At 31.9% G+C, this 22,546-nt stretch overlaps 2 protein-coding genes across 5 annotated transcripts; one reads left to right on the top strand and one right to left on the bottom strand.

Annotated features, from left to right (window-relative positions):
- Positions 1-12,448: 12,448 nt before the first annotated feature.
- On the top strand, positions 12,449-15,950 carry LOC111021798 (uncharacterized). Of its 4 annotated transcripts, none has more exons than XM_022298866.2 (5): positions 12,449-12,568; positions 12,682-12,914; positions 13,488-14,007; positions 14,197-14,428; positions 15,737-15,950. In XM_022298866.2, the coding sequence occupies exons 2-5, from the start codon at positions 12,824-12,826 to the stop codon at positions 15,785-15,787; spliced, it is 894 nt and encodes a 297-aa protein (XP_022154558.1). In that variant the 5' UTR covers positions 12,449-12,568; positions 12,682-12,823; the 3' UTR covers positions 15,788-15,950. The 4 variants fall into 4 exon arrangements, with proteins under 4 accessions (XP_022154558.1, XP_022154556.1, XP_022154559.1 ...); XM_022298864.2 differs by having other exon boundaries at positions 13,389-14,007; XM_022298867.2 differs by having other exon boundaries at positions 13,372-14,007.
- A 3,000-nt stretch (positions 15,951-18,950) lies between these two features.
- On the bottom strand, positions 18,951-21,144 carry LOC111021738 (transcription factor MYBC1-like). The gene is made up of 2 exons (XM_088127419.1): positions 19,710-21,144; positions 18,951-19,341 (listed from the first exon to the last, which is right to left on the bottom strand). Exon 1 carries the CDS (start codon positions 20,646-20,648, stop codon positions 19,746-19,748), a length of 903 nt encoding a protein of 300 aa, XP_087983545.1. The 5' UTR covers positions 20,649-21,144; the 3' UTR covers positions 18,951-19,341; positions 19,710-19,745.
- Positions 21,145-22,546: the final 1,402 nt, after the last annotated feature.

The raw sequence follows: 22,546 nt of genomic DNA, 5'->3' as shown, positions 1-22,546 counted from the left end.
ACTCTTTTTCTTTTTGAATAAAGGAACGTATTCATAATTTGAGGTTGTCCCATCCTTATAAGATACAATCTTATATGTTCATCTTCATGATTCAGTGCATGAAGAAGAGACGAACTAGGCAACATGTTGCACTTCCCCAAATAAGCATTGTTCCATTGGAGAGTTTCTCGAGTTAGTGCAATTTTTTTAATCCAAAATCGATATCTTTTTTTATTTTTTTCACCCTATAAACTGAGCCACCTACACTCGTATCAAAGTTCGAACTCAAAAGACATGATCAAGAAGTTTTAGTATTAAGCTTGCTCAAAGATTTTAACAGTACAAGACTTCATATAGATCGGTAATACTACAAAACTATACGTCCTTACCAATGAGACTGTCCCTTTTATCTTTTAATTAGAGGTGAGACAACGTGGGTAGATGAGTAGGGTACATAGAAGGGCATTTGTATATATTATTGGTGAGTGTCCTGCAACTTGAAATGGTGTAAGGCACTTGAATATGGACTACCCTAGCTAGCTACCATACAAAATATAAAATTAAAGAAAAGAAAACTTTTTTTAATGAAACATGGAATCCTCCCACTTTACTACTATATTGGAATTCAAAAACAACGTGGTATATTGAATTTTATATATATATATATATATATAAAGGTCGAATTTTAAAGTTGTGGGTCAAATGAAAATCATTTAAACATTGTATTCAAATAGAATATTTAGAGCTCAAATTAAAAAAGCATAATTATTCTCCCTTTTCCTCAAATCATTTATATCAATTTTAATGGAGTCGAAAGATTCAAACTCATTATATTACTAACAATAATTTATAAGTTATTGATAGTATCGGCGAGAAGTTTTGAATCATTATTAATTATCAGCTTTTGAAGCGTTTTCTATAATTCTATCATCTTCTTAATCTCGTATTTTAATTTGTAAGAAGAGAAAAAAAAAAGTACTTTTTATGGGAAAAAGATTTAAAAAAATTAAAAAGAAAAGAAAAGCCAGCTATCAATATGTGTCAAACCCCTCTTACATATCTAGAGCATGCTTTTTTAAAGGAGCAAAGGAGGGTAGCCACAAAGATAGAAAATAGCAAAAGAGGCCTAGAGAAGCTTATTTAGTCTTTTTCTCTATATCTTTTCTTTCTTGTCTATCTTTAGTTCCAAGATTTTTGTGATTTATTTTTAATTTAAATACATAGTACTACCAACCTTTTTTTTTTTACTTTAACAATATGTAGGGACGAAGATTCGAATATCTAACATTTTGATTGAATGATATATTAGTTGAGGTATATTCAGGTTGTTAAGGTATTAGATGTTATCTTTTAATAATGTGATTATTGTTATTTGTTAAATATTTTTGTTGACCAAACTAGAATTGTTTCATTGTTAATAGTGAGCGGCTGAAGTTGTAGGGAACTGAGGAGCAAAGCAGTAGATAAGATCGAAGAAGGGCCAGGCTCCCGGTGGGGCAGAGGAAAGATAGGTCGGTCAAACAAAAACAAGGTGCAATGGGCTCTCCCTCCGCTCCTAGTCACAGTGATTGGTGTGGAGGGGGAGATCTGTTTATGATATAGTGAAAGAAAGAGTCGTCTCATTTCCTTACTTCATCATTCTTTCTAATTCATTCACTTCAAGGCTGGGTCTGAACGTCGCGTAACATTATCTTCAACCAACCTCCACCGAACCCATCACAGAGATGCACAAAGGAATAGAACGAACGTCTTTTATCTCTTTTCCACTCAATCCAAAAACAAGATCAGATATTGGGGACACCAAGAAGGAAGAAAGAAATAAAGTACCCCGCTGACTTCTTTCTCTCAGTCTCCAGAAAAAAAGCTTGTTGGATTGTTAAGTAATTTCCGTTAATTTATTGAAGAGATAAAATATAATAATTTTTGAAGTTTTTATGTGAAAGGTGAATATATATTTCTCTATTATCCATTATTTAGTTAGTTTTTTTTTTTAAGAGAAATAGAAAATTCACTTTCCAAAAGAAATTCTTTATAAATTGTGTAGTGGAATTTGCCAACATCTTAACCTAAGAAATTAGTCTCACGTTGACTAAAAGTAGGAAAGTTTTATAAGTATAGTTGGTATCTCTATTGGAATGAATTTTTGTTTTGTTTTTTTAAACCAAAATTAAATTCATGTCATTTAGGTCTAAAATCATCCATATATATCATAATATTGGAGAGGTATCTAATCCTAACAAATGTATAATCACAATAAGAATGATCACTTTTCAACCATGAAAAAGATAGCGGCGTTTAAACGTCGTTATTTTGCAACAAAAATATATAAGTTGATTCCTCACTTTATTGCTTGGTATTAAGTATATGATCGGACCTGTCTTTTTTAGATATTTTACTATTTATTTAAAACAATATTGAGTAACTTGTGACTAGTAATAATTAAAGGTCAATGACCAGTTTTAACCATTAATTTTTTTTTTAAAAGATATGTCATTTTATAAATAATATTCTTTGTTAGTTTATTTTTATTTTTATTTTTTAAAGGATAATTGTATTAATTTTAGACAATTTTATAATAATCATTTTTGTATTTTAAAATATAAGTTGAAAATTCAGATCTCCCCCCTCCACCTTAGAATTAAGTTGAAATATATACATATATAAATTCCACCTATTTGTAATGTTATATATATATTTTTAGTACAATAAATATAATAAACATAGAGGGACGAAGGATTTAACTTTTGACGAAAAGAATAAAACAACTATTTTCTCTTCATTTATTTTTTAATAAATATTATTATTGTTGTTGTTGTTATTATTATTATTATTATTTTGAAATATTATTGTTGTTATTATTATTATAGAGGTATAGTAGGATTCCACTAGAGAACACATGGAATTCAAATATTAATAGTGGTGTGTATACTAAGGGGATCCAACATTAACTTTCCTTTATGCCTTTCCCCCCTTTTCTTCTCTTGGTTTCTTTCAAAAATCATTTTTGGAACAAACTTGATGGGAACACAATTTATATATATAGTTCACTCTAATTTTAATTCATTTTCATATTTAAATTCTTTTTTGAATTTCATATTTTTACTTTCGATATATTTTATGTTGGTTTTTACTTTTTTATAAGATCATGTTTGGTAACGGAGTCTTTTTATGGGAAAAAGCATAATATTAGATGGAAGAACGGGAAATCCTTTTGAACAACCTGTTATAATAGGAAAGTCTTATATCTTTAAATTAATTCATCGAAGAGATATCGCACCTATGTTTTAATATATGTAGTTAAAATTATACATATCCACGTGATGACATGTAGAATTTATGTTAAATGTACTATGGAAGTTTAACCCTCATGACAAATTAAAAAACAAAATAGATTTTCATATTAGGCTTTTGGGATGGAAAATAAATTATTTTGAAGTATAAGGTATAAAATATAAATCGATATATAATATGATTTGAAACATAATTTTGTGACACTTTCGAAGTCTTTAATTTTTCTCTTGATAAAAGTACAAGTATGTCTAAACTAAATTATTCTTTTGAAACTAAACATTTTTAAAGATAAGTTTGAAGGTCTATGCTATATCAAATTAGCACATACTTCTTAAAATGAAATTTTATTATTAACAAAGACAATAATATACGATTTCATATCATGTCGATATTAATTTTCTCTCAACGACTATAATAGTGAAATTATTGATACATGCATAGATGCATAGGAATAAAGAAAAATAGATTATAACGATAGTATATTATATTTATAATTACTTATTTTTAAATATATAAAAATAATAAAAACAACAACAATATTGAAAACGTTACAAATTACGGTTGATATAAAAAATGTTAAGGTCTCAAATCTATGGAAATGACAAAATGTTGTTGGAAACTTAAGAAATTTACAGAAATCCATAAAAATTAGTTAAATAGTGATTAAAACTTTGTAAGAAGTTAGTTATAAATTGCCATAATTGCCAACATCTGTAAGGTTCTATATATATATATATATTTCTTTTTTTTTTCTAACCTCTATTTGTGTCTATAAATAATTATTAAAAAATAATTACAAATGACCAAGGACGTTGGTCAAAATCATTTTTATCATTTATCAAAAATCACTTCCCTCTCTATCGATCATATTTGATAAATTAAAAAATTGATTTTAGAAAAATCTAGAATCACTTTAAATTGATTTTGAAGGTATTAACGAGGATAATTTTGAAAAATCAATTATACTTAAATCTCTTTTTTCAAAATCACTCATTCTATCGGTACTCCCAAACACACTCTAAAATATTTTTTTTCTTAGGAAAAATTTATACATCTTTGAAAGCTCAAAACTAAAATAAAATAGGTAGGAAAATTCGAGGGCTTTTTACATTTTAACTTTTTATATATATATAATGATCTTGTCATTATAAAATGAAATAAGGGAAATTAAAGTGAAAATTTGAATCAAAGACAAATTAAGGGAACAATTATATCATCTACCTAATACATATATAAATATTTAAATAGTTGTGAATGGATGATGATTTAAGCAACTTTTATATATTTAATTAATTTAAACACTTGTGAATGGATGATGAGTTGAGCAAACTTTATGAGTCCCAATAACAACACAATTTTTCTTCATATATCATCACTTTATCTCAATCACGAAAATTTATTGGGAAGCAAAAACAAAACATCCACTATTTTTTTTTCCCCTTTTTTCTTTGACCACATACCTTAAACAAAAACTATTCAAATTTGATAATGAAAAAAGTGGAATTCACTATAGGTAGCTGAGTGCAATGTGTATCTTTCCAAGTCTTTTTAAAAGTTTAGATAACAAAAAAGCTACTTCTATCCACATAAATCAACTTGGTTTTGCTTTTCTTTTATGTTTATATTATATGATCAAAGGCTTTGTTTTGTTCATCAAGTTATGTATTAGTTTTTTTTTATTTAAATTGTTTTTAAATGATCTGATGTGTTCGATATCGATTGGGGTGAGTGTTTGGAGGAGTCGTTTGAGAATGCTTTCAAGAAAAAATAGATAAATTAAGTTTCTTAGAAGGAAGATTTAATAATAATGATATTTGGCCAGCTGAACCTCAGTTTTGAGTTCGAATCCCCAACCTTATATATTGTACTAAAAAAATAATAATAATAATGGTATGTGAATAACTTTTTTTTCCTATTGTTTTCTCAAATCTTTTTGTTCTTTTTGTTCTTAATAGTTTTTTATTATTATTATTATTGTTAGTTATTACATGTGCCTATCTTTTTATTTTAAAAGTTGTTTTCTCCTAAAAATGTGAAATTATTATAGATAGTGATTTTAAATGCATCTTTTCATTATAAGTCAACACAACAATTTTTTTTTCTTTTTTAGTTTTGGAAACAAATAAAAAGACTAAGTTTTAGAAGAAATGCCAAACCCCACTTTTATTTTTTTATATATCATCAAGGGAGATTGAACTTTTTTTTTTTATGAGGAATTATGAAATTGAAAGGAATACACGTTCAACATTCATTTTCATTTTATTTTATTTTTTTTAAGAAAAAATTCATAATTTACTTATTCAAAATATTTTATAATCTTATTCAAATTTTAAATTTTGGAAAAAGAAAGTCTTAGGGTTGGAGGCTGTTTTCAGAAATTTTTTTTTATTTAAAATAAAAGTTTAGTAAAAACAGATATATATTACAATTATTTTAATATTTATTATCATGAGCTTTTTTTTTTTTCTTTTTGAAAGAAGTCATGAGCAACTTGTTATTTAGAGATTTGGTTTCACAAATCACAACCATTTTCAAGTGCCCATGAACCTAAATCTTTTACAATGCATTTTATCAGATAATATATAAAGTGATAAAATCTCATTTTTCAAAACAATTCCTACAAGCATGTAGGAAAAAAAAAAAAAAAGATTTCATAAACTTTTAGAGGTTGATTTTAGTTTTTAAACTTTTAAAATATTTATTTCGATTTCTGAAATTTTTAAAAATAAACATTTTTATCCTTACTCATCGTCATCAACGTCCACTATGTCCAATCTCCATCGGAGTTATATATGCCACATGGTTTGCAAGTTCTAATGTGATAAACTTTTTAAATTAGTTTAGAGACTAAAGTATATACTTTTTTATTAAAAGTTCAATGATTAGAATAGTGTAAATTGAAAGTTTCGGACATACAAGTTACTTAATTTTAAAGTTTAAGGACTCTTAAATATAAGATTGAAAATTCAAATATCCATTACACACGTTTAAAGTTCAAGATTTATTTTTTCTCAAGTACAACAACATGTGGTGTAGGAGTTCGACACACATTTGAGATACACATGTTATAATTAGATTGAGCGATGTTCAGATTGGCTAAACACACCACTCTGAAAACTCATAATTGAACTCGTAATCAGCCAATCAACCTAAATTACTAATATAATTATTTATTACAAATATTTTTTTGACATCATTTCTTAATTTAATTGTGCATTTCAACATTATCATCTTTCATTCTTATGTTGATCAAAAAGGCTCTATTGCCCTTGTATGATTGAACTTAAACCAAGTGGGAATTTCAGGCACTCTTTTCAAAAAGTGATGGTCAAAGATTCACTTCACTTTTGCAAATTAATATGTCTCTCCAAAACTTCTTTTTTCTTTTTTCTTTTTTTTTGGGACAAAAATGACCAATCACATATCCAATAGTAGATGAATTTTTGTGTTCTTGGCTTTCCTTTTTATGGGATCTTTTTGTACACTAGCATACAAACCATGCATAAAATTTGACCCCAAAAGAGAGAGAGAACCAATCATGCAACTCAATTATAGCGCTTCAATTTTTATTTTTATTTTTTTAAATTAAGTGAAGAACCAATCATGCAACTCAATTATAGCGCTTCCCTAAGAGGAGAAGATGAATTACATAGTTATTTTCTTTCTTGAGGGGATATTTACTTGGTTAAATTTGTATTATTGTATATAAACTTTTAATTTCGTCAAATTGAACCTCGAATTTATAAAAGCGGCGAAATTCATATCATTTTCGAAAGTAAGAAAGTTGTATGAAAAATGAATTGATAAATCACTCAAAATCCAACCAAAATGTACTCGATCCAGCATAAGAATATATTCATCCTGGACAAAAAAATTTGTCCAACTAAACCAATGCCTTAATCAGGGCTAAAATTTCCAGATTTAACTAAAAATAAACACTACAAAAAAAAAATCAACACTCTGCAAAATATAGTGGCATGTAGCTACAAGATCGATGACCAAATTTTTTTTTCTTTTTTATAACATGTGGGATAAGATCAAACTCACGCCCTCTTGGTTGGAGTTAAGTATATAGGTAAAAGGTGATTTTTTTTTTTTAGATCATGTAAGAAGTGGATTACAGTAAAAGAGTAAGCTTTAATTAAATAGATAAAATGAAATAAAGAAATGCACACGAATGGTATGTCTTTTCTTTTTCTTTTTATATATATACATCAAAGAAAAAGTTAAAAAGTTTTTTTTATAATTTGGACCAAAATAGTGTAATTAGTAGGTGGGGTTTCTTTATGACAAAGGATCAATTAGTGTTTAATTATTTTAGACTATGTTGTTTGTTTTAGATACCAAAGCTTGGAAGAGTAATTATATGATTGTTATATTCAATTAAAGGGCATATTTTTAGGGTATTAATGTTATATTAAATTAAGGGGATGTGTTTCTATGGTTTTGACAAAGCCTTTTGTTATAGAGTCTTTAGTTTAATTATTTAGTTGGGTGAAATTATTATGTTAGACACTGCAGTGAGGTGAGGCTAAAGAAAGGACATGGGTCAAGTTGCTTGAGTCAAGCCTACCAAACCAAACTCTATCTAATAGGTCGACTCAATCAGTCGATGCGGTCATGTCAGATCTGATCCGATCCAACCCAATCAATCTAGTCAAGGCAATCCGTCCGAGCCTGTTGGGATAATGGAGCCAAAACAAGATACTCATGTCTTATGAAAAAATGATTTTCAACACTATTACAAATTCCTACAAGGGGTAGGACACCTTTTTCTATAAGGATTAGGATATTTGGCCTTCTAAAAATAGAGCCATTTTATTTAGATTTTGTTTATGTGTTGTTGCACATTGAAGTGGCGGTTGAAAGTGTAAATACACAAATTTTCAGAGGGCAGCGGCAGTGGTATTTGGCAGAGTTTCAGAGGCGGGATCTCGGGATTGTGGAGCATTATCGGCAACCTATTCTCGTGGATATTTGGTGAGGTTTTTATTCACGTGTCCTAGGATCCTATTGTTGTAGATCCTAGAAGCTAGGTGACTTTTGTCGAGGTCTCTAAATTTGAGAGATTATTGTATCTGCCTATTGTATTATCCCAAAATCATAGTAGAACCCATTGTCGCAGAATATTGGATGTAGCCCATAGTTTGGGTGAACCAGAATAAATCTTTTACGTCGTTTACTGCGCTTTCCATGTATTTCTCTTATTGTGTGATTGACTTAGTTTTTACTAAAGAATTGTGGACTTTGAACAAGGGCTAGTTTGGGAACAGACCTAGAAAGCTATGCCTACAGATAAGAAGATGAATCTTGAGCTGGCAAAGTTCGGATGAGGGAAAAAGGTAGCCGCTTGCTGAAACCTCCCTCCATAGCCAAAAGGGCCCCGACGGATTTCCAGAATTCAAGTTCGACCCAGTAAGACCTTTTAAAAGGATCGTTTTTTGGGCTGCCCCTTCCTCAATGAGTCAGGAGCGAGCCATGCCACATTGCATACTCTAGTCAAATCCTCTTCAACAGTCTTTTCGTAGAGGGTTGGCCTTACAGGAGATCGAGAACCTTTCTTTCCCAAAGGGTAAAATATAATTGGTAAGTAATTTTTCCAACCGAGCTAACTCGAGAAGACTCCATAGAAGAGGCTTGTGACACGAGATAGTAGTTCTACACAACTCCACTTTTTGATCCTCTCAAATGGACCTTTTATTTAACTTAGGCATTGAACTGTATTTGACTTAACATCACATTGATGTGCAGATCTATTGTGTGCAGAAGTGCCCGTCAAAGTTCATATCCAAATCCTGAATCAAACACTAAATGAAATAAAGTCCAAACTTGCATATAGGAGAATTTTGTATGTTCTTTTAAAGATTTTTTTCTCTTAACTTTTGAATTATATACTTTTAATCTTTAAGATTTGGAGTTAGGTTTTAGACTCTAAAACTAAACTGTACTCTGGAACTTATCGATAATCTACCAAATGTTCTTGATCTTTAATCTTTTTTAATATGGTGCATTATGCTAAATCTTAGCTATTAAAATAAAGGATATCTAGATATTTTGATGGCATGAATTATTTCACACCATAATAAATGGAAAATATGTGGTTTCTAAGAACTTTGTATTTCAAGAAATTTATATTGGACACTATGGAAAATAAAAAGAGGAAGAAAGAAAAAACTTTATTATCTTTCGTTGTCATGGGATGTCTCTATGTCTTTTTCTAGATAAGTTAGTCAAGCCTAACATGTCACATCATATTACCATTCATTTTCTTTTCCACCGAGGTTAAGACTAAAAATATTCATTTTTAAAAAAAGAAAAAAAAAATCAATTTATATCTCTAAACCATTCAAGTTGAATCAATAAATGTATCAATTAAAAATTCTAAACTTTCGCAAGTGAATCCTGTATTATGATTTCTATTTGAAAATCGTTAATAAACATACACATAGGTAGATTTCTTTTTTTTTTCTTTTTTTTGGGGACATAAACGTGCGTAGACTTCTTCAAATGTAAGATTAATGAAATATTAAAGAAAAATACTATAATCAAATGAGTGGTAGGCATTTTACCAATATGGTCGGTTTTTTCATCTTTTCTTTAATATTTTTCTTTCGGTGAAAACCGGTACAACATGTGAATTGGGCCTGGGCCAAAGCACTCAAAATTGGTGTAATATTTTGGGCCAATGGTCCAGTCTGCTGAGCTTGACACCACAAGGCTGAGTCCCTCTTGTAGCCCAATTCATTTTTAGCCCAATTATGCTTGTTGAAAGCCCAAGTGGAAGCAGATTAATAACGTAAAGCTTTTTACATAAGATAATTATCATGTAAATGCATAATATTTGCCATTTTTCAAGAATGTTATTAATTATAGTCCGTTAATTAAATTTTCATCGACATTTCCATCAACATTTTCATATATGTCCCGGCTGAGTTCAATATCGACATGAATGGTGAATCCACATTTTCATCGTATCGTAAAAATATTGACAAAATATTTTAAAAATTATGAACAAACCACCACTAATATAAATATAATAAATAATAAACAAAAATTTTTATGAATTTCTTGATTTTTATTATTTTTCTAGAAATTATCCATCCGCATGTATATTTCATTGATATTTTATTTATATTTCTACAAAATGGGATCTCAATATTTTCTTTATTATAGCTTTTTCTTTCCATTATCGATAGTCAAACATTTATTCACAAATGAACATAAAGATAACATCTTAATGTATCCAATAATAATATTAGAATAAGTTATTAAAATTTTAGTTAGCTTGAGCTCAACTAAACTGGTTAAGGTAATCATCTCTTACCAAAAATATGATGAGTTCAAATTCACACCTTACTTATTCTTGTATTCGAAAAGGTTTATTAAAATTTTAGATAAAATACCATTTTGATCCTTTTACTTTCAAATGTACAAATTTAGTATTTATATTTTTAATAAACTTTAAAATTACTTTTCTTATAATTTAGTCTCTATCAGCATCCCTCTATAAATTTTGAAAATATATTCCTATTATGTCTTCTCTATAAATTTTGAAAATATACTCACATTATGTCTTTTTTGAATGAAAGCTATTATTATTTTGCTAAGTTGGATAAAAATTAACTTCAAATTGACCATTGAATATAAATTTTAAGATTTGATGAGAATACATGGATTAAATTTGAATATTTAAAAAATACAATAACTAAACTGAAATTAATTAAGTAAAGTATGTGGACCAAAAATGATATTTTAACCAAATTTTAATTATTAATAACAGTAAATATCTCTCTCTCTTAATTTTCTAAAACCATAATGGTCATATATTAAACTAGAAAGTAAAAGAATAACAAAATAGTATTAGAAAAATAGATTGAGAGAAGAGAATAGAATAGAATATTTATTTTACTTAGTTAACTTGATCCATAAAGTCTATACAACTATTTTCTATAGGATTACAAGAATTTTCGTAAATTTAAATTTTTAATCGGTTAGTGCAAGGCCTCATAGAACATAGAACAATGAAGTAATGTAACCATACGAGTTCCAGCCTTCAGTAGCTCGAATACAAAATCAACTTGTTTATTTATGTTACTTGTTGTGGACTTTCAACGTTTCCTCTTTCATAGATATATGGAAGGCTATTTTGGTTTGAAAAGTGATGTTGAGACTAGGCACATGCGATAAGTAATAAAGAATGGGCATCGCTGCCTTGAAAAAAAAAAAAAAAAAAGTTGAGACGAGGAAGGTATAGTTTATTGGTTTATTAGACATCTATATATTATACTTTATAACCTAAACTATAACTAATTAAAATATATATTATTGACTAAAAGGATCAGAAGTTCAAGTCTCCAATCTCTACCCACACATATCATTGAACGAAAAAATGACATCTATGCATTGTAGTATATAAGTTATATTAATGTAAATAAAAAGTAAATATACTCACTATTTATGCAAAAAAAAAAAAAAAATTGATCGAGGTACGACCTAATCCAGGTATGATCGTTGGAAGAGCTTGACCTATTCCAGGTATGACCGTTGGGAGAGCTTAAGTGTCCTTGAGACTATTAGGTAAAACTTTCACGTCGGCGCTCAAGGGAGCTTTTCAGGTCGGCCACCAGAGAAGAATTCAGGTTGACCACCACGATAGACCTTCAAAGTTAGACCTTTTTTCTGTTCTCTACGTAGTACGATTTTTTCACCCCAAAACACTCACTGGCATTTTTTTCCTTAAATAAGGGAAATATACACTTCATTAACGAACTAAAGAGTAGAAGTCGACTTTGCCTAAACACATCAACCAATTTGAAAAGTATCCCAACCCTTCAAACAAAAACGCTCTCTTAGGATTTCATACGCGAGTTTGTTAGCATCTCTTTTGATTTTCAGAGTAGAAATACCTCTCATATTTCACGAACAAACCTTTTATCTTTTTTTAAATACAATATATAAAGATGTAAATTCGAATTCACGACCTTCCAATCTAATATAAATATATTAATCAGAAAGTTGATGAGAGACTAAAAATATATTTTTTTTTCCTTTCAAATTTTGGTCAATCTATTTCGATTCATTTTAATTGATAGACTTTAAACGTGGATTTAAATTTTTTAATCAATAGCTTTAATATAATTTTATATTAAAGAGTTTTTTTTTTTTTTTATACAGGATTTGTGTTAAAAATTTCTTTGGTGTTTGAAAGTCAACGACGATCCTCACTCTCGAGACGAAAGCCGAAGAAAGGGCGAAATCGGGAGCGATGGCTTCTGTAATTGCGTCTTTGTTCTTGTGGGTAAGTTTCAATTTCGGATAATCAAAGTAAAATTTCGATTCTTTTGCTATAAAGCCACCCACCCTTCTTCAATTTCCCCCTCCCCCTCACACCCCTTTTCGCCCTTTTCGCAGGGATAAGCTTTCTGGAAGCTCCCTCTCTCTCTCTAGATTTCTCTCACTACTGAAGAAGAAGAAGAAGAAGCTTCGAGAATCTGATTTGGGCAGTAGTGAGAGAAGAGACGGTCTGTAGAGAGAGAAAACAGAAGTCATAGCCATGGACTCCTCCGATTGGCTCAAAGACAAAGTTTCAATGGTTGACCCTTTCTTGGTCGAGGCCCTTCAGAATCCTCGGCACCGTCTCACCAGTCAGTAATTTCTTCTTTTTACTTTGTAAATTTTGTGTTTGTTTCTCTTTCTTGCTTAATTTAGGTTCGGTTTTGAGATTCTTGTCTGCTCTGGATTGCCCTGTTTCTGTTAAGTATGGCATGTTTGGTTTTGAGCTTTTGGGGTTCTTTAGATTTTTAGAAAATCTGCCATTGTTCTTCTTCTGAAAAGGGGGTTGAAGTTTTTATCCCAATTTTGATTTCCCATGTTTAGTTATTCTTTTAGTTTTAATGGGTATTAGTTTGAATTCTCTTAGCTAAATTTTGAAAATGTTTTTGAAGAGTAGATAACAAAACAAAGAAACACAGAGGTGGAAGTTGTGTTCATGGGGTTAATTTTCAAAAATAGATAACAAAAGAGTTTGTAGAGGGGCTGAGACATTGTGAGTTTCTTTTTCATTAACATTATGATGGTTGGATTTACTTCACTCATTAGTAGTTTAATTGGTTCCGTAGTTCTGCGGATGGAACTCGACATCCAAATGTTTTTGCAAAACCAAGAGCAGCAGCTGTTCGAATTTCAACACTTTTCTACTTCGTACCTTCGACTTGCAGCTCATCGTGTTGCTCAACACTATGGCCTGCAAACTATGGTTCAGGACAATGCCATAGATGGTCAAGGAAGGATTTTGGTGAGGAAAACTGTTGAAGCTAAATTCCCGCCCATTTGCTTATCTCAAATACCTGCGAAACAGTCGGCTGATGATACAATTGGGCGAGTTAAAATTGCTGTTAGGCCTAGGCCTAATAAATCATCTGATGATGGAATGGGTTGTATGGCCAAACAAGGTCTTGGTCGGACTGTGGAGCAGAGGAAGGAAGAGTATGATAAGGCACGTGCTCGAATATTCAGCAGCCAAGGTAGTACTGGTTCGGTGGATGTATCGTCCCATAATTTCACCGAGGGGCTAGATATATCAACAAATAGAGACAGGGCTGAAGGGTGTAGAGTGAATGATGTAGACAAATATTCAAGTATCAAAGACGCTGGGAGTGGGCCTACTTCTCGGGTTGCCATTTTAAGAGATAGGGAAAAGGATCTTAGCGACCCGGATTATGATCGGAGTTATGATAGGTATTGCCTCTTTTGACTTCGAATATGGAACTTGAGATTCTGTTTTACATTTTCTGTTACTGGTTTTGCTTTATGATGGGATCATTTTTAGCCAAAGACTGTGTTTTCCAATTCTTGGAACCTCAGTTCTTATTGAGCGTGCTTGAGTGTATAAATTTGTTAATCAGAAACTATTTCCTTCATTTGTAGGTATGTTAAGAATCTTCCGATTAATCCGACTCCGAGCATGAATTTCGCACCTTTCACCATGCAAAACATCCAGCCTTCATTTCCTGGTTACCATGTACCGAGGAATGATGTCCCGTTGAGCTATGTTTCTCCTTCACCTATCAAGACTGTAGGATTGAATCCGATATCTAGAACTACAGTCAATGTGCCATGGCCGTGTGCAGGGATGCCGTACACTCATACTGCTTTCCAGGTATGAATCTGATCCTTACGTTACACGAATTCTGTCTTATCACTCGAATCATTAGGTGAAAAGTTCCCATACAACTGATTTCTCTACTGGAGCTTACAAAAATGCACTCTGATCTTAGTTAATCTACAAAAATAGAAAAGGATTAGAAAAGGATTAGCCCAAGAACACCTGAAGAAAAATTAGCCAAGTCCTTTCTGTTGAATGTTCTGGAGCTTTGTTCGATTTGGATACCCCATATAACTGCTTCTACTGCGTTTATCCATAAGATCTCCCCTTTCCCCCTCGGATCATGGCTGTACAACGGTTAAATTATGTTTGTCTTTCTGCTTCTGAACTTGTTCCTTCTCACCATTCCTACTGTAAAAGCAACGGAATAGTAGATCTTCCACATTTTCCCCTGCCCCGCGACATAAAACATACCAATTCGGTTGAAAAGAAGTATTAGCCATTCGGCATCTCTTTTGTATTGATGAGGACCATTAATCTTGAATCGGGACAACCCTTCTGAACTTTTTCTGCATTCTATGAGGACTATATTAGTTTTGAAGATCCTTATTTCTCATCTTAGGATGAAGATAGAGAGTAAATTTGCTATCAAACCCCCCTCACTTGGCCATGTTTCACTCCAGCACATTTGATTTAGAAAACACGTGAGAACAACCAAAAAAAAAGATATATATATATATATATATATATTTAATTGGGAGTTGAAGTTTTGCTCCTCTATGCTCGGGAGCACTGCACCCGCCCGAAGACTCGAATCTTGTAGACATCAAGGGTCTTTTGTATTAAACTCACTCAGTTTCAAACTTGAAATCTCTAAGCCAGTAGGACCAAGAGACCCAAAAATCTTACTAATGGGCCGCCGTTTGGGGGCAAGAGCAACCAAACATTATTTGTTTATATTTGCCCCAAAACCTTTTTTTTTTAAATTACAAAAAAAAAACCCCTTTCGGGATTTAAAGTCCTACAAGTTTTCTCAAGTACATTCAAGTTGATTCAGACACTCACATATATCAAAAAAATACCTAAACATTGAAAATATGTTTCAAAACCTCGCTTAAACCGAGAGAGAGATTTGAGCGCTAAGGTAGCTAACATCCTCCTTTTACAATTGATTAATTAAGTTGTCACGTTCTACCCTCCCACTTCTTATACATCGTAGTAGAAAAATATCAACCGTTTTCTCTCTTATTCGAGACGCTCGACCGAAAACTACAATCATATCTATTCAAAACTTTGTTTGTACAATGTTTTCTTTCTTGTCCTTAATTTTTTGGGTTGATTTACATTCTTGTGTTCTTGCAGGTTCCATTGTACCAACAGTCTTTGAGCTTTGAGTATCTGCAAAACCATTGATCACAGCAGTAAGTTATTAGGGGATAGTGTTAATTAAAACTGATTTACTTAGCTAATTATATAATATACTCACTATGTTGGTTTCAAATGAAACCCTTTTAATTTAAACTTACTATTGTTATTTTTTTTAATGTTGATTATTGAGTGGATTTCTTGGTCTAAAGTATTGGTAATTTTAAATCTTCTGAAAATTATTTTTCTTTAAAAGATCAATAAAAGCCTATTTTCTGACGTAGAATTTTATTTTTGATATCTATAGTTTTCTGTTTATTACGTTTTGGCCATTAAATTTTTAGGTATTTTATTTTAAATTTTGAACTTTATTTAAAAAAAAAGGTTAAAGTCGGTTTTTTCTTTAGGAAAATAATTTAATAGAAATCTACTACAGGCATATGTTTCGCTAATAAGTGGTGGGTTTTGAAATGATTAATTAGAAACTAGTAGTAAAGGTTGAAATATTTTTTAGGCAAAATTTAGGAAATAATATAGAATATTATAAAGTTTTGGACTAAAAAATAAATACGTATTTATTTTATTTATTTTTATAAATATGTATTTAGTTTTGCATAAATAAATATATACATATTGTTAACATGAGCTTAATTCAGTTGATAATTGGCATATCTCTAACTAGAGGTCATAAGTTAGAACCTCTCAATCCGTACTAAAAATAAATAAATAAATTATAACATATTAGAGTTTAATACATAACAGCAAATTTTGGGATAAAAAAGTTACAACTTTTGTTTCTCCACTTTAGTTACATTTCTAAATTTTTTATAAATACAACCTACAATGAGAAATGAGGGATGATTTGGCACGATGCGACACAAAGAGGCCAATTAGATAAAATAATTGTAACAAAGCAAAAAAGGTCGTTGGGGATGGGTGAGCATAATATTAAAACAAATCGTTCGATTCATCGACGAGCATGATATTAAACCAAATTGTTCAATTCATCCATCATCACCTCTATTTCATCTAGATGGTCTACTTTTGTGTCATCCAGTGCCACATTGTGCCAAATCACTGCTCGTTTAATGGATTACATCAACATTTAAGCAATAATTTCAAAAAGACAAATTTTTATTACAATCAAAATTAAAAGTTCAGATGGGTAATTGAAACTTTGTAATAAGACTGACACAATTCTCGAAATAAACTATCAGAAATCTAAAAAAACATGTCTCAAAGTTTTAGCCTAGGAAAAAAAAAGTATATATGCAATTTATGTGCTTTTAAAAGGCCTAGAATCTGTCTCTTTCTCAACCAAGAAACTAGTTCATCTCCACAAAAAAAATAAAATAAAAAAAAAAAAGAATAAAACCAAAAAAGATATTGAATTTGATGTCCCAAATGGGCCTACCCTTCAATTTGATGTGCCTTTAAAAGAGAATGAAAGAAAGCCAATCCACTTTCTTATCCAATTCAAAATCTTTACTTTTTTTTTTTTATTATTTTTTTCGGGGTGAGAAATTATACTTCAAACAACTTTTTAAAAAACAATAATAATTAGATCATTTTAGGGACTTTGATTTTTTCAGCCATTCAAGATAATGACTTCTCCTACCAACAGCTGTTGATAGCCAAATTGTTTGATTCTCAAAAATGATTTTCCTTTTTTCATTTTTTTCCTCAAAGAAATAAAGTTTGGATAACAAAAAATAGCATGGTTAAAAACATTAAAAAAAAATAGTTTAATGTTGATATCATTTAGGTTAAATTACTTTTAATATATTTGAATTTGAGAAAAATTTTCGTATGCCCCTATGTTTGTATTTTACAATTTTATTGGTAAGTTTTTCACTTCTGTTAAAAACATAATTAAATTCTTAGTCAAATTTTTAAAACAAAAACTACTTTTTTAAAATTATTTTTTTAATCTTCAAAAATTAACTTAAATTTTGAAAATATTTATAAAAATTATATGTCAAAATAAAGGAACACGTAGGTGAAAGTAAATCATCATTTCCATTTTGATAATTGTGGGAGTGAGATATTGAACTTTCAACCTTTAGAATTATAATAAGTGTCGGATATCCACCAACTATGCTCACATCGACAGGAAAAGCCAATTAAGATGTCGCATAACTAAAAGAAATGTCAATTAATTTGTCCCGTTACTTATATGTCATTACTACTAACAAAAAAGAAAACAAAGACGAATTTAAGTTAATTAGAGACCAAACAACAACCTGGAAATTGTCCTCCCAATAGGAATACCCCACCCAAAAAAAAAAAGGAAAAAACCCTTTTCTAGATCACAATTATGCACAAAAGAAAAGAAAAAACTTGGTCAACTATGAAAAATAGTTTCAAAAAGTAGAAATCATGACAAGCATTATAAAGGGTACTCTTTAAAACCAAGGGCCCCCCTCCCCCACAGCCACTAGACCAACACAGTTCACCTTTCACCTCTTCTATCATTTTCTGATCAACTGCAACTGCAGTTATAATATAAACATCCTTTAAAAATTTAACGAGCACTTCATTTTAACGTTAGTAAATTAGCGGTCAAAGAAGCTCAAAGGACTATTTAGAACGGTTTCTAAAACCTCAAATACCAGAAGCATCCATTTTGAAACGTCATAGACCAAATAAATACTCACGTCAAACATCAGAGACCAAAAGTATATATTTACTCTACAAACAACCTTTAAACATGAAGCCAATACCAAACCTGATTCAAACTTGAACGCCAAAACAGAACACATAAAAAAGACTTAAAAGAAAGAAAAAGAGTCCATTGATGAAGCAAAAAGCTTCCATATTTTCATTTGATTAAATGACCCCTTACTTTCATTGCAGAATATGGTCAATACTTGATCGTTTCCCACTTAAACGCACCACCCGACACCGATACATGCAACGTAGATTTTCAGGCAAAATAAGGCTTCAACTTTATCCAACAGAGAATTACCCATGTTCAAATGGATATCCAATGGTTTACTAACAATCTAGCTTGGCATTGAACCATCAGAACATCCCATCAAAACTCATCAAATTTTCTTTATAGCAAGTAAGCGATCGAGAATAACGCGTAAAAGATTCTGCACTCATCAAGTTTCACAGTTTATAATGCTTAAAGACTGCTGTGGTGCTGGTGTGCTAATAACACATCAGATCAAATTAACCACTTTCTCGAGATCGTAAAGCAAGGCGGTTAAGAATATGGATTTATTTACTAAGATGTCAAGATGATCACATCAAAATGTTCATGTAACAGTTTACAATGCACCAACATTCTAATGAACTCAGAATTGTTAAAATAGATGCTCACATATTATGAGTTTTTTGAACCTTTAATAATATACAAGTGAGAGAGATACTATCTCTGCAGAAAACTGACCTAGGGATAGATAGATATCCCGTGCCCGCCCGCATTATCGATCTGCTGTCTCTCAAGCTCCAGAAACGAAAAATAAAACTCGGCTGGTTGCTTCTTCATCTTCCCTAACCATATCAACATATGAACCTCTTCCACCCTGATCAACACATACACAAGAAGCAGAAGGTTCTTGGATTTTATGAACCTCGGCTTGACATCTCAACAACTGCAAGCAGAAAAATCTAACGGCATTATTTTCCGTTCGAGCCACATGACGAGGAACTGACCATCGGATATTAAAGAAGGCAACCAATAATAGAAACAGGACATATGGAACTTGACAGACAAAGAGGATAAGCTCCCTATTATCTCCCTCTATTTCACCACCATTAAAGGGATGGCCCTCTCTTATCTACCTATTTGTAAAGGAAGTAAGCTAGTGAAGTTTTGGATTTGGTCATGAGTTTCATATTTCAATGACAGGCCAAGCCAACTAAACAGATAAGAAAGGACATTATAAAGAACTATAGAAACAACAACTAAGATAAACATCCAGAATTCAGAATTCAGATCAGACCCATATAACATTTATACCAATTTTCCACAAGAATTAGGAATAGAACACAAAGATCAATCATCCCCAGTGGGAAATAAAGTGAGGACTTTTCTTCCTCCAGTTGCATTGGCTGATTCCAAATCCTCAATGTAATTTGGTACTGAATTATGCACTGGTGCCCCCATTCTATGGATGGGCTGTGACTGTCTAGCTAAAAATGGATGCTCAAACTGGCCGTTCGGAGGCGACCCGAAATGCCCGACCTGCCGGTGATATGGTGGCTGCAGCTGGGGATGGGCGACAACCGCAGCAGCAGCAGCCATCTGCTGCTGGTGATGGTGGTGCTGCTGCAGAGTGGCCATGGGAACAAAGGGCAAGAAATGGTCCGAACTGGCGCGGGCAGAGTGCAGCAAATGGGGCGGGACCGGGGAGCTAGCGAACAAGTGGTCGGTGGCGGGATCGGAGGAAGCAACCAAGCCACCGCCGCCGCCGCCGCCGGCGGACAAGCCCTGCATCCGCTTGAGGTAGAGGCGGTACTTCTGCAAATGGGAAGCTACGTTCTCTCTGGTCAAGCCATCGACACTCATTAGCTGCATTATGGTCTTGGGGACGGCATTTTTGATCCCCAAATGCGCCACGGCGTCCACGAATCGCTTGTGGAGCTGCGGCGTCCAGACGAGACGCGGCCGCTTGAGGGTCCGGGCCGGCTCGTCGCTGGCGCCGCCGGAGCCCAAATCGGCGGAATCGCCGAAATCCGCCGAGTTGGGCGGCGCAATTCCGTTGCCGGAGCCGGGCAGGGGATTCGAAAGAGGAGGGGACGGGCAGGGCAGCGGCGGGCTGCTATTGGTGGGATTTTGAATATCAAAAGCCAGAGCTAGATCGGGGGTAATTAGGGTTTGAGAAAGCGGCATCAATTCATCCGGCGAAGGAAGCTCCTCTTCCCACCTCGAGAACCAATTCGAGTGTTCTTCCCTCATTATTTCCCAAATCTAGCTCCGACCCAATTCACTGTTCTTCCTCCTGGTCAACAGTTCCGAACTACCCTTCAAGAAAAACAGCAGAAACACCAAAAATTTCCAGAAACTAAAGAGAACCCAACAGATTTTGCAAGATTAGCAGCAGTAATCAAGCGAAATAGACAAAACCCAGAAACAATAACCCCTCTCCCAATCACAAAAACACACAGAGAGAGAGAGAGAGAGAGAGAGAGAGAGAGGAATTAGAGAGAAATAAGAGATGGGTAACGACGATGATGAAGAAGAAGACGATGGAGGGGTCGGAAAAGGGCTGAAGATGGAGAGAGGTTCGAGGTGGATCTTGTTTTTTGCTTGGTTTTCTCTCTCTTAGTGTTTCTCTCACTAGGGACCGGGGGCGTGGGGATACTGTTGCTGATGCTCCATTTCCTTTCCTTTCCTTTCCTTTGCCTCTCTATCCCTTTTTTCTTTTTCCATTTTTTTCTTGTTTGTTTGTTTCCTATGATTTTTCCTTTTTTCTTTTTGCTGGTTTTTTTTCCTTGCTCTCATGGGGAATTATTTTCCTGGATTTATGGGTCTCATTAATAATACCTGAAAGTGAGTGTTGCAAAGATCCATGAGATTTTGTTCCCCATCCCCAATTCCCTAGCGCGTCTCACTCACGCGCCTCTTCTTCTTTCAAATTTTTTTTTCTCCTTTATAGCTATTTTCATTTCTTATTTATCATTTTCTTATATGGAATGGACAAGGGATTTGAGCTATACATTTGTTATAATTCTTGTTTTTTTTTTTAAAAAAAAAAATAGAAGACTTAGAGTTAGGAATTATGAAAGTTTTGTCATCGGCTACATTTGAGCATATATCTATCTCAACAACGCTCAAAAGTCAAATAGGAAAATTAAAGAGTTGAGAAGAGGTAGTTGTATTATGGGTCTTTTTTTTTCAAAGAATCTGCCAACTTATTGATCTTTCGAATAACATGTCAGAAAGATGTGGATTCAGAGGAGTGACCTCTGTTTGATGTCACATATTCGAATGTATTTGTTGTTATTATTTAAGTGTTTTCTTTTATGAGATTAATCGTCAAGAGATAGTCTAATTCCAGAGCAAACAAGGATAATTTAGAGAGTCTATTGAATTGATTTCGTCCATATTTAATAAGTTTATGTTATCCTAATCCATATAAGCCTAAGTTTTCAAAACCAACGTGACTACTTTGTATAAAATAGGAATTAAGAGACTTTTTTAAAGGTTATTTTTATGTATAATCTAAGCATAGGCTTATATTATGGCCCAAAGCCCAAATATCAATCCAAACTTACTATAAAATTTATTAGTTTTTTTTTATCTTTTAAAATTCAAAACTTACACATCAATTAACAGGTCTTTATTGAAATTGAATGAAATATTTAGGTCTAAATACTATTTTGATATCAGCTTTAGTTTATTTTAGTATTTGTATTTTTAGAATGGGTCTTGTATCTGTTCACTTAGTTTTGTACTTTCAAAATATCTATTTTGATCCCTATACTTTTTAAAAAATAACTAATTGGTCCTTATTTGCAAAATTTTAACACAAATTTTTAAATGATGAAAATCTTTAGTACAAATTTATGGCTACATTCCAAGAAACTTAGTCGATGAAGTGTCGTGCTAAAATTATAATTGAAAGAAATGAGATAAAAATAAAGATGAATAGATAAAAAATTGTCAACTTTTAAAAGTCCATAGATTAAAATTGATATAGATTAAAATTGATATTTCAAAAGTATAAGAACCAAGATGAATAAAATTTAGAATTCATTTTAAAATTACAGGAAACGAAATACTATTTATAATCACTTACGTTTTGATTTTTTTATTACTGTTTTTTTGTTCATATATTTTCCTTCTTTATTTGA

This window comes from Momordica charantia (genome assembly GCF_013281855.1).
Source record: "Momordica charantia cultivar OHB3-1 chromosome 1 unlocalized genomic scaffold, Mcharantia_2.0 BLBB01000001.1, whole genome shotgun sequence".
In the NCBI taxonomy this organism is placed as follows: Eukaryota; Viridiplantae; Streptophyta; class Magnoliopsida; order Cucurbitales; family Cucurbitaceae; genus Momordica; species Momordica charantia.
Note: the sequence above shows the minus strand (reverse complement) of the source record. Positions and strands in the feature narration are given on the sequence as shown.

Bases quoted from the DNA above. Each gene is read 5' to 3' on its own strand.
- LOC111021798 (XM_022298864.2), top strand. From the start codon at position 12,824: ATGGACTCCTCCGATTGGCTCAAAGACAAAGTTTCAATGGTTGACCCT. The intron at 12,915-13,388 runs GTCAGTAATTTC...TTGGTTCCGTAG, and splicing joins TCCTCGGCACCGTCTCACCA to TTCTGCGGATGGAACTCGAC. The intron at 14,429-15,736 runs GTATGAATCTGA...GTGTTCTTGCAG, and splicing joins ACACTCATACTGCTTTCCAG to GTTCCATTGTACCAACAGTC.
- LOC111021738 (XM_088127419.1), bottom strand. From the start codon at position 20,648: ATGAGGGAAGAACACTCGAATTGGTTCTCGAGGTGGGAAGAGGAGCTT.